Source organism: Hyperolius riggenbachi, chromosome 10 (genome assembly GCF_040937935.1).
Source record: "Hyperolius riggenbachi isolate aHypRig1 chromosome 10, aHypRig1.pri, whole genome shotgun sequence".
NCBI lineage: Eukaryota > Metazoa > Chordata > Amphibia > Anura > Hyperoliidae > Hyperolius > Hyperolius riggenbachi.
This window is the reverse complement of record NC_090655.1, coordinates 149656875-149669158: the sequence shown is the minus strand read 5'-3', so window position 1 is coordinate 149669158 and position 12284 is coordinate 149656875. Positions and strand designations below refer to the sequence as shown.

Here is a 12284-nt window from a genome sequence, read left to right as displayed (position 1 = left end):
CCCCAACAAGACAAATTCAGCAATCATGAGGCCCCCAACAAATCATAAGGCTCCCAACAAGACACATTCAGCAGTCATGAGGCACATAAATAGACAGCATTTCACATAAATAGGCAGAATGCCCCCTTAATATGGTAGCCCCCCCAAGTTAGGTAGTGAGTGACAGGGACCCCCAGGTTAGCTAGTGAGTGACAGGCGCCTCCAGTTAGGTAGTGAGTGACAGGGACCCCGATAGTGAGTGACAGGGAGCACCTTTAGGTAGTGAGTGAGTGCCAGGGAGCCCCTTTAGGCAGTGAGTGAGTGCCAGGAAGCCCCTTTAGGCAGTGAGTGAGTGCCAGGAAGCCCCTTTAGGCAGTGAGTGAGTGCCAGGAAGCCCCTTTAGGCAGTGAGTGAGTGCCAGGGAGCCCCTTTAGGCAGTGAGTGAGTGACAGGAAGCCCCTTTAGGCAGTGAGTGAGTGACAGGAAGCCCCTTTAGGCAGTGAGTGAGTGACAGGGAGCCCCTTTAGGCAGTGAGTGAGTGACAGGGAGCCCCTTTAGGCAGTGAGTGAGTGACAGGGAGCCCCTTTAGGCAGTGAGTGAGTGACAGGGAGCCCCTTTAGGCAGTGAGTGAGTGACAGGGAGCCCCTTTAGGCAGTGAGTGAGTGACAGGGAGGCCCTTTAGGGAGTGAGTGAGTGACAGGGAGGCCCTTTAGGGAGTGAGTGAGTGCCAGGGAGCCCCTTTAGTGAGTGAGTGCGTGCCAGGGAGCCCCTTTAGTGAGTGAGTGCGTGCCAGGGAGCCCCTTTAGTGAGTGAGTGCGTGCCAGGGAGCCCCTTTAGTGAGTGCGTGCCAGGGAGCCCCTTTAGGGAGTGGGTGCGTGCCAGGGAGCCCCTTTAGGGAGTGGGTGCGTGCCAGGGAGCCCCTTTAGGGAGTGAGTGAGTGCCAGGGGAGCCCCTTTAGGGAGTGAGTGAGTGCCAGGGAGCCCCTTTAGGGAGTGAGTGAGTGACAGGGAGCCCCTTTAGGGAGTGAGTGAGTGCCAGGGAGCCCCTTTAGGGAGTGAGTGAGTGCCAGGGAGCCCCTTTAGGGAGTGAGTGACAGGAAGCCCCTTTAGGGAGTGAGTGAGTGCCAGGGAGCCCCTTTAGTGAGTGAGTGAGTGCCAGGGAGCCCCTTTAGGGAGTGAGTGAGTGCCAGGGAGCCCCTTTAGGGAGTGAGTGAGTGAGTGCCAGGGAGCCCCTTTAGGGAGTGAGTGAGTGACAGGGAGCCCCTTTAGGAAGTGAGTGAGTGCCAGGGAGCCCCTTTAGGGAGTGAGTGAGTGCCAGGGAGCCCCTTTAGGGAGTGAGTGAGTGCCAGGGGAGCCCCTTTAGGGAGTGAGTGAGTGACAGGGAGCCCCTTTAGGGAGTGAGTGAGTGACAGGTAGCCCCTTTAGGGAGTGAGTGAGTGACAGGGAGCCCCTTTAGGGAGTGAGTGAGTGCCAGGGAGCCCCTTTAGGGAGTGAGTGAGTGCCAGGGGAGCCCCTTTAGGGAGTGAGTGAGTGCCAGGGAGCCCCTTTAGGGAGTGAGTGAGTGCCAGGGGAGCCCCTTTAGGGAGTGAGTGAGTGCCAGGGAGCCCCTTTAGGGAGTGAGTGAGTGACAGGGAGCCCCTTTAGGGAGTGAGTGAGTGCCAGGGAGCCCCTTTAGGGAGTGAGTGAGTGCCAGGGAGCCCCTTTAGGGAGTGAGTGACAGGAAGCCCCTTTAGGGAGTGAGTGAGTGCCAGGGAGCCCCTTTAGGGAGTGAGTGAGTGCCAGGGAGCCCCTTTAGGGAGTGAGTGAGTGCCAGGGAGCCCCTTTAGGGAGTGAGTGAGTGAGTGCCAGGGAGCCCCTTTAGGGAGTGAGTGAGTGACAGGGAGCCCCTTTAGGAAGTGAGTGAGTGCCAGGGAGCCCCTTTAGGGAGTGAGTGAGTGCCAGGGGAGCCCCTTTAGGGAGTGAGTGAGTGACAGGGAGCCCCTTTAGGGAGTGAGTGAGTGACAGGTAGCCCCTTTAGGGAGTGAGTGAGTGAGTGACAGGGAGCCCCTTTAGGGAGTGAGTGAGTGCCAGGGAGCCCCTTTAGTGAGTGAGTGACAGGGAGGCCCCCTCTCTAGCCGCCGCCGCTCCCCCCCCCCCTACCTCTCAGCAGACCTCAGGATCAGCGGCGACCCGACCAGATGTACGAGCGGGCGCTGGACGCACCCGCTCGATATGCGGAAGTGATGTCACTTCCGCATATCAGTGCGGGCGCTGGGTCCTAGCGCCCGCACGATTGGTCGCCGGCTCGCCGCCTGATCCTGAGGTCTGAGACGCGGCGGCGGCGGCGGCTGGAGGGAGCCGCTGACAGAGGGGGCAGCGGCGGCCGGGAGATCCGTGGCACCCCAGGAAAGATTGGGGGCACGTGCCCCCCTAAAACAGGGCTAGCGACGCCCCTGGTAACAGTGACAGGTGGTAATAGGGGGTGATTGATGGGGGATTGATGGGTAATTAGTGGGTGTTTAGAGGAGAGAAGAGATGTAAACACTGCACTTGGGAGGTGATCTGATGTCGGATCTGCGGGCGATCTATTGGTGTGGGTGGGTGATCAGATTGCCCGCAAGGGGCAGGTTAGGGGCTGATTGATGGGTAGCAATGACAGGGGGTGATTGACGGGTGATTGACGGGTGATTGACGGGTGATTGACAGGTGATTGACAGGTGATCAGGGGGGATAGATGCATATAGTACACGGGGGGGTCTGGGGGGGGGTCTGGGGAGAATCTGAGGGGTGGGGTGGTGATCAGGAGGGGGCAGTGGGCAGGGGGGGGGATAAAAAAAAAATAGCGTTGACAGATAGTGACAGGGAGTGATTGATGGGTGATTAGGGGGGTGACTGGGTGCAAACAGTGGTCTGGGGGGTGGGCAGGGGGGGGTCTGAGGGGTGCTGTGGGCGATCAGGGGGCAGGGGGGGGGAAATCAGTGTGCTTGGGTGCAGACTAGGGTGGCTGCAGCCTGCCCTGGTGGTCCCTCGGACACTGGGACCACCAGGGCAGGAGGCAGCCAGTATAATAGGCTTTGTATACATTACAAAGCCTATTATACATATGTGCAGCGGCGATCCGGGAGCTAGTAACCCGCCGGCGCTTCCGAACGGCCGGCGGGTTACTACGAGCGGTGGGCGGAGCGAGTCCCCGGCGGCTGATCGCGTCACGAATGACGCGATCGCCGCATAGCCACTCCCGCAGCCGCCCCCGCCGATGGGCGTATTGCGGTCGTTTGGGCCCGGACTTTGCCGCCGCCCATCGGCTGGGGGCGGTCCTCAAGTGGTTAATCTGGCACCCACTATTATGTATGTAAAAAAAAAAGTAATGGTTACCCATTTTTTCCAAATTCAGTTCCCAAAACACATAGTTACATAGTTACGTAGTTACATAGTTATTTTGGTTGAAAAAAGACATATGTCCATCCAGTTCAACCAGTACAAAGTACAACTCCAGCCTGCTCCCTCACATATCCCTGTTGATCCAGAGGAAGGCGAAAAAACCCTTACAAGGCATGGTAATTAGCCCCAAAAGGGAAAAATTCCTTCCCGATCTCCAGATGGCAATTAGATAAAATCCCTGGATCAACATCATTAGGCATTACCTAGTAATTGTAGCCATGGATGTCTTTCAACGCTAGGAAAGCATCTAAGCCCCCTTTAAATGCGGGTATAGAGTTTGCCATAACGACTTCCTGTGGCAATGCATTCCACATCTTAATCACTCTTACTGTAAAGAACCCTTTCCTAAATAAATGGCTAAAACGTTTTTCCTCCATGCGCAGATCATGTCCTCTAGTCCTTTGAGAAGGCCTAGGGACAAAAAGCTCACCCGCCAAGCTATTATATTGCCCTCTGATGTATTTATACTTGTTAATTAGATCTCCTCTAAGGCGTCTTTTCTCTAGACTAAATAAACCCAGTTTATCTAACCTTTCTTGGTAAGTGAGACCTTCCATTCCACGTATCAATTTTGTTGCTCGTCTCTGCACCTGCTCTAAAACTGCAATATCTTTTTTGTAATGTGGTGCCCAGAACTGAATTCCATATTCCAGATGTGGCCTTACTAGAGAGTTAAACAGGGGCAATATTATGCTAGCATCTCGAGTTTTTATTTCCCTTTTAATGCATTCCAAAATTTTGTTAGCTTTAGCTGCAGCGGCTTGGCATTGAGTACGATTATTTAACTTGTTGTCGATGAGTACTCCTAAGTCCTTCTCCAAGTTTGATGTCCCCAACTATATCCCATTTATTTTGTATGGTGCTAGACCATTGGTACAACCAAAATGCATGACTTTACATTTTTCAACATTGAATGTCATCTGCCATGTATGTGCCCATATAGCCATCCTATCCAGATCCTGTTGCAATATGACACTATATCTTCCTGAGAGTTGATGATTCTGCACAATTTTGTGTCATCTGCAAAAATAGAAACATTGCTCACTACTGCATCTACTAGGTCATTAATAAATAAATTGAAGAGCACTGGACCCAGTACAGACCCCTGTGGGACCCCACTGCTAACAGTCTCCCATTTTGAGTATGATCCATTGACCACCACTCTTTGTTTTCTGTCCATTAGCCAGTTCCCTATCCATGCACACAGACTCTTCCCCAGTCCTTGCATCCTCAACTTTTGCACCAGACTTTTGTGGGAAACAGTGTCGAAGGCCTTTGCAAAGTCCAAGTATATCACATCTACAGCATTCCCAATATCCATATTAGCGTTCACTACCTCATAAAAGCTGAGCATGTTAGTCAAACAGGACCTGTCTTTAGTAAACCCATGTTGATGCTGAGAAATAAGATTATTTTCTACTATGAAGTCTTGTATAGTATCTCTTAATAACCCCTCAAATAGTTTGCATACAACTGATGTTAAGCTTACAGGTCTATAATTTCCTGGATCTGATTTTTTGCCCTTCTTAAATAATGGGAAAACGTGGATTGTACGCCAATCCACTGGGACTCTACCAGTTGAAAGAGAATCACAAAAGATAAGATAAAGGGGTTTATCTATAACTGAACTTAATTCCCTTAGGACCCGAGGATGCATGCCATCCGGGCCAGGTGCCTTGTCTATTTTTAATTTATTTAGTCTTGCCTTCACTTCTTCCTGCGTTAAGTATTTAATATTACAGTTAGAAGATTGGGACTCTTCTGCCTCTGTAATTTGCAACAGTGCTGTTTCCTTTGTGAAGACAGAAGCAAAGAAAGCATTTAATAACTCTGCCTTACCTTGGTCATCCACCATTGAGTTCCCACCCTCATCCTTTAGGAGTCCTGTACAGTCAACCTTTCTTTTTTTAGAGTTGATGTACTTGTAAAACTTTTTTGGGCTAGATTTGATATCCCTAGCGATTTGATTTTCAGCTTCGATCTTTGCCAGCCTAATTTCTTTTTTACAATTTTTATTGCACTCCTTATAATTGCTTAGTGCAGCCCCGGTCCCCTCCTGTTTTAGGACCTTATAGGCATTCTTTTTCCTCTTCATTTATCCCTAACCTTTCTATTCATCCATAGAGGCCTTTTTTTATTCCTAGACATTTTGTTTCCATATGGGATATACATACTACAATATTGATTAAAGATAAGTTTAAAAGCTTGCCATTTCTCTTCAGTGTCCTCCCCTTGTAGTACATTATCCCAGTTCACCAAACTTAGTGCCTGCCTAATTTGATTGAACTTTGCTTTTCTAAAATTCATAGTTTTAGTGGTCCCGCTGCCCCGTGGCCTATCAGTCACCAGATTAAACGTTATCATGTTGTGATCACTATTTCCCAAATGTTCTTGAACCTGCACATTTGATACATTATCTGGTCTATTAGAAATTATCAGATCCAGTAACGCTTTCCCCCTAGTTGGTTCCGTTACCATTTGAGTCAAGTAATTGTCCTGTAGTGCTGCCAGAAATCTGCTGCTTTTACCAGAATGGGTAGCCTCAATACCCCAGTCAATGTCTGGAAAGTTGAAGTCGCCCATAACTATGACCTCATTTTTACTTGCAGCTTTTTAAATTTGCTGTAGTAATCGCATAAGAAAGTAAAAAGAACATGTCTATGACTCTTGGTTAAACAAAGTTCAACAGTCCAGAGCATATTGTTTTTCTCCTTACTCCTCCTGCCCAAAGCCATTCTGCCATGTGCTGCACTGGCATCTCGCCTGTGGGCTAGCGATAGATGTACAGCACTTGGACCCAAACTGTCTCTTGAGGGATCGACTAACAGCATTAGTGGTGCACAGGACAACTACAGCAATACACGCAGGACCTGGTTTACTAAGACAAAGAAATGCAAACTATGATCCTTTGGCTTGCTGCAGCAAATGGAATCCCTGGGGGAAGTGATGTCTCCAGCCTGGCCTGAGACATGCCTCTCTGTACACAATGAGCCTCAATTATCTCGAGTGGGCATCATTTATAAAAAAAAAAAAAAAAAAAAGATAAGCTGCAACTCTACAGAATGATGCCTGGCAAATATTCTATATAAAATGCATTTGCTTATACGTACAGTATAAATAATGGGTCTTATGATCTTCTTTCCTTCTGAGTTCTTCTACATGTATTACAATGAGCTAGTGGAAACACCATAAGACTGTATCGTGGTGATCACCATGCCACCAAATTCTCAAACACAATAAACTGTATGCCTTGGGTGCATATTTTAGCAATCATCAAATGTATTGATTTGTATATAAATATACATAAATACTAAATAATAATAATAATAATAATAATAACAATAGGTGGCCTACTCAGTCCTACAACACATAAATGTAACTGCGACAGAACATGTCCTTTTCGTATCATGTGTGATCCTTTCTCAAGCATGATCTGTACGTAGAAATTGGTGGACAGAGTCATAGTCATGCAATAAAATGTGCCTCTGAAGAGAAGACATTGCATGCCTGTGACTCTGTCCACCAATTTCTATACATGGATTCTGCTTGAGAAAGGATCACACATGACCTGAAATGGAAAATTTCCATCGTGGTTAGATTTCTGTGTCTTTGGATAGAGCAGACTATTGTTTATTCTAGATTGAAGATTGTGGCATAGTACATAAGACTATTATGGTTTTATAGATCAATAAAATTGCTGGTTAATTGTTTTCTTACCAGTTTATTGTCTTCTGTGTTTTCCTGGCTTGATTGCAGCCCCACTGACCCGACATCTGTACATGATGCAATAACTATCACAACTGACTGGGAACCCCAGCATCTTGTTATTTAAAGTCCTTGCTGAGGCGTTACATTGGTCCAGACTGTGGTGGACCAATGGAATCTCTTTGCATAACATTTGCAAATAACTGAGAAGGAAATTGAAAATATTTCCTGCTGAAGTTTATTTGAGTTTGCCATAGCGAATCCTCAATGGTCTACTTATCTAGACCAAAGGTACATTCAAACATTCCACTGCCACAATTCTTTGTCAGTTACGACAGTAATTGTAACACTTTTAACCAGAGTTTCAATTTGTAATAAATTATTTTTTTTTATTTTTTCTTTATTTTCACTTTCAATAATTTTTATTGAAATTTATAACATTAACAGAAAAAGCCAGACAGCGCTGAGGGGTGGATCGGGACTCCCGATGACGTCAATGACGTCAATGACGACCTTCGCCATGGCGACCGGGGAAGCCTAGCAGGAAATCCCGTTCTGAACGGGATTTCCTGCTTCCGCTGATTGCCGGAGGCGATCGAAGAGGGTGGGGGGATGCCGCTGCTCAGCGGCTATCATGTAGCTAGCACTAGGCATGATTTAAAAAAAAAATAGTGCTGCGCTGCCCCCTGGCAGTTCTAATTGACTGCCAGGGAGGTTAATCTGGCCGCTATATTGTTTTCTAATATAGTTATATTAGCGTTGGTATACGCGATTATATGAGGAATCAGGTAGTTCTGGAGATCTCCAATAGCTCAATATGAGTTGTCTTGTTGCAAAGAGAAGACGTGAAATAATGGGCCTGCTAGTTTGTTTATAATTGTCTAGATTTAGATGTAGTATGCTAAGGCAGGATCAAGAGGAACTTGATATCCTTCTAATTTAGATATAATGGAGAATAATTGTTTCCAAAGGGTTAAGATATTTGGACAATATCATAGAAGATGTGGTAGAGTTCCAATGTTCCCACAATTCCTCCAACAAAGAGGGGATTGGTTGTTAGTAAACGTGGCTAGTCTACGTGGGGTTAGATACCAATTGTGAAAGGTCTTTAGTATTGTTTTCAAGTGAGTTGTGCAGTGGGAATGTTTTTTGATATTCTTTATAGCTCTATTGAAGCGGACCCAAACCAAACATTTTTTTTAATTCTAAATATTTAGTTGCGCCACTCTGACACATACAAAGATAAATAAAGACTCCTTCAAGCCTATGAGCATTTCAGTGCATGCTTTTAATCCTTCTCTTTGCATAACTAGGGTTATACAGGTGGCAGCCATTAGCAATTCGTCCTTTGCCAGACACCACCTACTCCACCAGTCTGCTGGATTATGTCCCGACAATATGAAATATTTGTCATCATGCAGCTGAAAAAAAGCTGCTATGTATTATTATAATTTAGAAAATAGATTTTATTTCTGAAATGGAGTGATATCTGATTTTAAATCGCAAGACCATTGGGTGAAATGTTTATTATTGGGGTTAGGATCAGTATGGGTTTGGGTAATAATTGATTTTTATACACATGTAAATTTAAATCGTCCACAAACATTTCAATTCATAGCTGAATTACAATCATAGCTCTCATGAATGTACGGTAAATATAGCTCAAGCTGCAGTGTGCCAGGGATCATCTTAACAGATCAACGGCGGCTTCTGCACATGCCAATCTCGTGGTTGCGCTCCCACTCTCGGTGGTGGGAGCACAATCACGTAAGGCATCCGCACAGAAACTGCCAACCCTGCGGCGCAACGATGCACTCAAAGCTGGCAGCGGGATCCTGTAGCACATCAAAACTGCGTATAGGGACACAGACTTCTAAGGGCTGAAAGAAGCCTCAGGTGAGTAAAGCTGTATACACTTTCTTCACCTAGGATTGCCTTTCCTCAGAACTAATTTCCTTGAACAACTGAAAAAATGGACAGCATTAACAAAACACCGTTAACCTCTTCTTTCACCCGTATGGGTTTCTGTACTCTGAGCAATACCAGTGCACATTTTGGGAGGTATTATGAACCATATGGTGCCTTCACCCCCATTTCGCCACAACTATCCTATTGCTTCTGGGAATTACCTAAGTTTCAAGAATTTTAAAAACACTACTGGCAGGACAAAAAAAGATATGTTGTATCCTGTCTTGTCCCAGTCTCAATGGCTTAAACCCTCCATACACACACTAAAATAAAATCATGATTGTATAATACATACAGTAGGTGTATTGTACAATCATGATTTTATTTTGTATGACCAGCTTTAAAGCCAAAGTCAAATGCAATATAAAAACACACATGCTGGTGTACACAGCAGGCGGGGGTCCCGAGCTCTGTGACTGCCTGGGACCACAAATGCAATATAACAGAACTTAAAGAGGAACTTTAACTAAGGTTAAACTTCATTCCAATCAGTAGCTGATACCCCTTTTCCCACGTGAAATGTTTAACTTTTTTTTTCGAATAGCTCATCAGGGGGTATGTATGGCTGGTATTGTGGTGAAACCCCTCCCACAATGTGATGTCATGACCATGGTCCTGGCAGTTTGCGGTCTGTGAACCTCATTGCATTGTGGAAAATAACAGCTTTCTTTTTTCAACTGACAAGCAAGTAATTTCTCCTTCTGTGCACAGAACTCTCAGTAACGAACATTCCGTACAGATTACCTGGCAGGACTAAAGATGTCGCTACATGTGATAAATATCAGAATGTAAATCCGAGAGGAAAGATTTTACAATGGGCAAACATTGACTAAATAATCTATAAATTTTGGAAAAAATAAGCAATTTTATTAACTTTGGAATTCTCACTACAGTACAGTCTTTAAAGCACCAGTTAAGTGGGAGGGATATGGAGGCTGATATATTTATTTATTTTTAAACAATGCTGATCCTCAGCTTCCAATAGTTTTAGTCATAGACCCTGAACATGCATGCATGCAGGTGCTCTGACTGCTGTCTGATTGGATTAGCCATATGTTTGTTTCAGGTGTGTGATTCAGACATTACTGTAGAAAAATCACCAGGACTGCCAGGCAACTGAAGTGAGAGGGAGGCAGCCATATACATTTCCTTTTAATTAAACAATACCAGCTACCTGGCAGTCCTGCTGATCCTCTGCCTCTAATACCTTTAGCCATAGCCCTTGAACAAGCATGCAGATCAGATGTTTCTGACAAAAATCTGACAAGTTTCATGCTTATTTCAGGTGTGCAATTTAGAAACTACTGCAGTCAAAATAGATCAGCAAGACTGCTAGGCAACTGGTATTTTTTGTAAAAGGAAATAAATATGGCAGCCTCCATATACTTCTCGCTTCAGGTTCCCGTTAATTGGCATACAGTACATGATTTCCATTCAAGCATGACTTTTGAACACAGGGGTTTGGGAAAACCAATGTAGAGAAGATATTAGATAGTATGCTAGCAGAATGTAGAAGCACTATTTTTTGAATGAATGCTTTTCTATTGGGAGTATTTGCTATGTGTCTAGAGGTCTGCTTTAATGGCTTATAACAGAGTCTTCTCCCCGCCTCTGCCTTCAGTCACAACAGAAGACTGGCGATCAGACCGTGCACAGTACAAGGGAGAGGACTCTGGAGTCTATTCACAACCAGCACACTGCATTTGTGACAGATCAGCGAGCTGATAATGACTGCAGATGCCTGCAAAAAAGAGTCTGATCCTAGGACTTGAAGAAAAGTGCCTGAATAGAGTAAAGAGATCTTCATGGACTAAGGATACAGGGATATATAAGGTGTGCTGCCCGGCAGCTACCTATACAAGCAGCTGCTGCTCAGTGCACTTCTGGACAAGCAGCAATGTCTGGTGAGTTGAAAGCAAGTTCTTATGTTATTATGAGGCTGTTTATAGTAGATCATTTTGGATGCCAGGGCTACAGATTCACTTTTGAACACATTGTGTAAAATAATACTGTAATATGAAAAGGTACTTATTTATAGAAGTTTGGAGTAGGGCTAATTCACAAGGATGATGAAACAGATATTCAGGAAGCATTCCTGATGCTACCAGGGATTGACTTAAGGTGGCCACACACACCATACAATTTTTTAAATATCTGTTCAATTTAAGAATTGTAATCAATTTTTCTGACTGATTGTAACATTTAAAAAAATCTGACCAATGTACCACACACGTATGTTCAATTTTTCCCCAATTATGATAAAATGATTGGAAACTATGACAAAATTGCTAGGGTGTGTATATTAATACAATGACAATCTAACACACACCATACAATCTTTAGAAAGATTGAAGTAAAATATCTGGCATTCCGGATAGATAAAAATCGAAGAAAACAGGAAATTCGGATTTTTCAGTCAAATGAAAAAAAACTTTTGATTTTTTCGGGAGATCCGATCGTTTTTATCGAATTTCCGTAAAATCAGATCATTTTATTGTATCGTGTGTGGCCACCTTTAAGTAAGACTGTTGCAAAGCAAACTGGAAAAAAAATGGAGCAGTTTCCCAGAGCAACTAATTGGAACTCTTGTTTAAATTAGCAACTGAAGCCTGATTGGTTGCAACAACGACTCTCCACCACAAAAGCTGTGACATCTGGGGACTGTTACAGGCATTTGATGTGCAGTACCATCCACCATTGATATGAGTTACTCCTGAATGAGTTCCAAAACATAAGTCTTAATATATTTGTGTACTTACATGGAACATAATTTAAATTAAGGAACTGATCAATAATGTGGTATGTTTGCATTATGTGTTTAAAGCAAACCTGAAGTGAAAATAAACTTGTGTAATAATGAATTGTATGTGTAGTACAGCTAAGAAATAGAACATTAGTAGCAAAGAAAATAGTATCATATTGTTTTCCAGTACAGGAAGAGTTTACTTTACTTGCTATCTATGCAAAATAGCTACTCTGAGCTATTCAAACCAACTTGGGTCGAATACATTCCTGTTTTCTGAAGCACTTAACCAGTCAAGAAACAGTGAGAGACAGCTTGAGATATGGTTTTACTGCAGGAACGTTCAAAAGGTCATTATTTCTGCTTTGCTTTATAGCTTAAAATACAGAGTGTTGTTTGTAAACGGAAAATATTACAGAATGATGCAGTGTTATATAATAAAAGCTATATAACTGAAAAAAACATGAGAC

The 12284-nt window shown here is 44.5% G+C and overlaps 2 protein-coding genes across 3 annotated transcripts in view; one reads left to right on the top strand and one right to left on the bottom strand.

Moving 5' to 3' along the window:
* The window catches only part of LOC137536528 (synaptotagmin-15-like), a 373040-nt gene that overhangs the window by 222437 nt on the left and 138319 nt on the right, over nucleotides 1–12284 (top strand). The window contains exon 2 of the mRNA XM_068258745.1: nucleotides 10693–10975. Coding sequence (XP_068114846.1) covers nucleotides 10969–10975 — 7 coding nt within the window. The 5' untranslated portion in view covers nucleotides 10693–10968. The remainder of the gene's footprint in view (nucleotides 1–10692; nucleotides 10976–12284) is intronic.
* The window catches only part of LOC137536527 (GRIN2-like protein), a 310455-nt gene that overhangs the window by 237454 nt on the left and 60717 nt on the right, over nucleotides 1–12284 (bottom strand). The window lies entirely within an intron of this gene.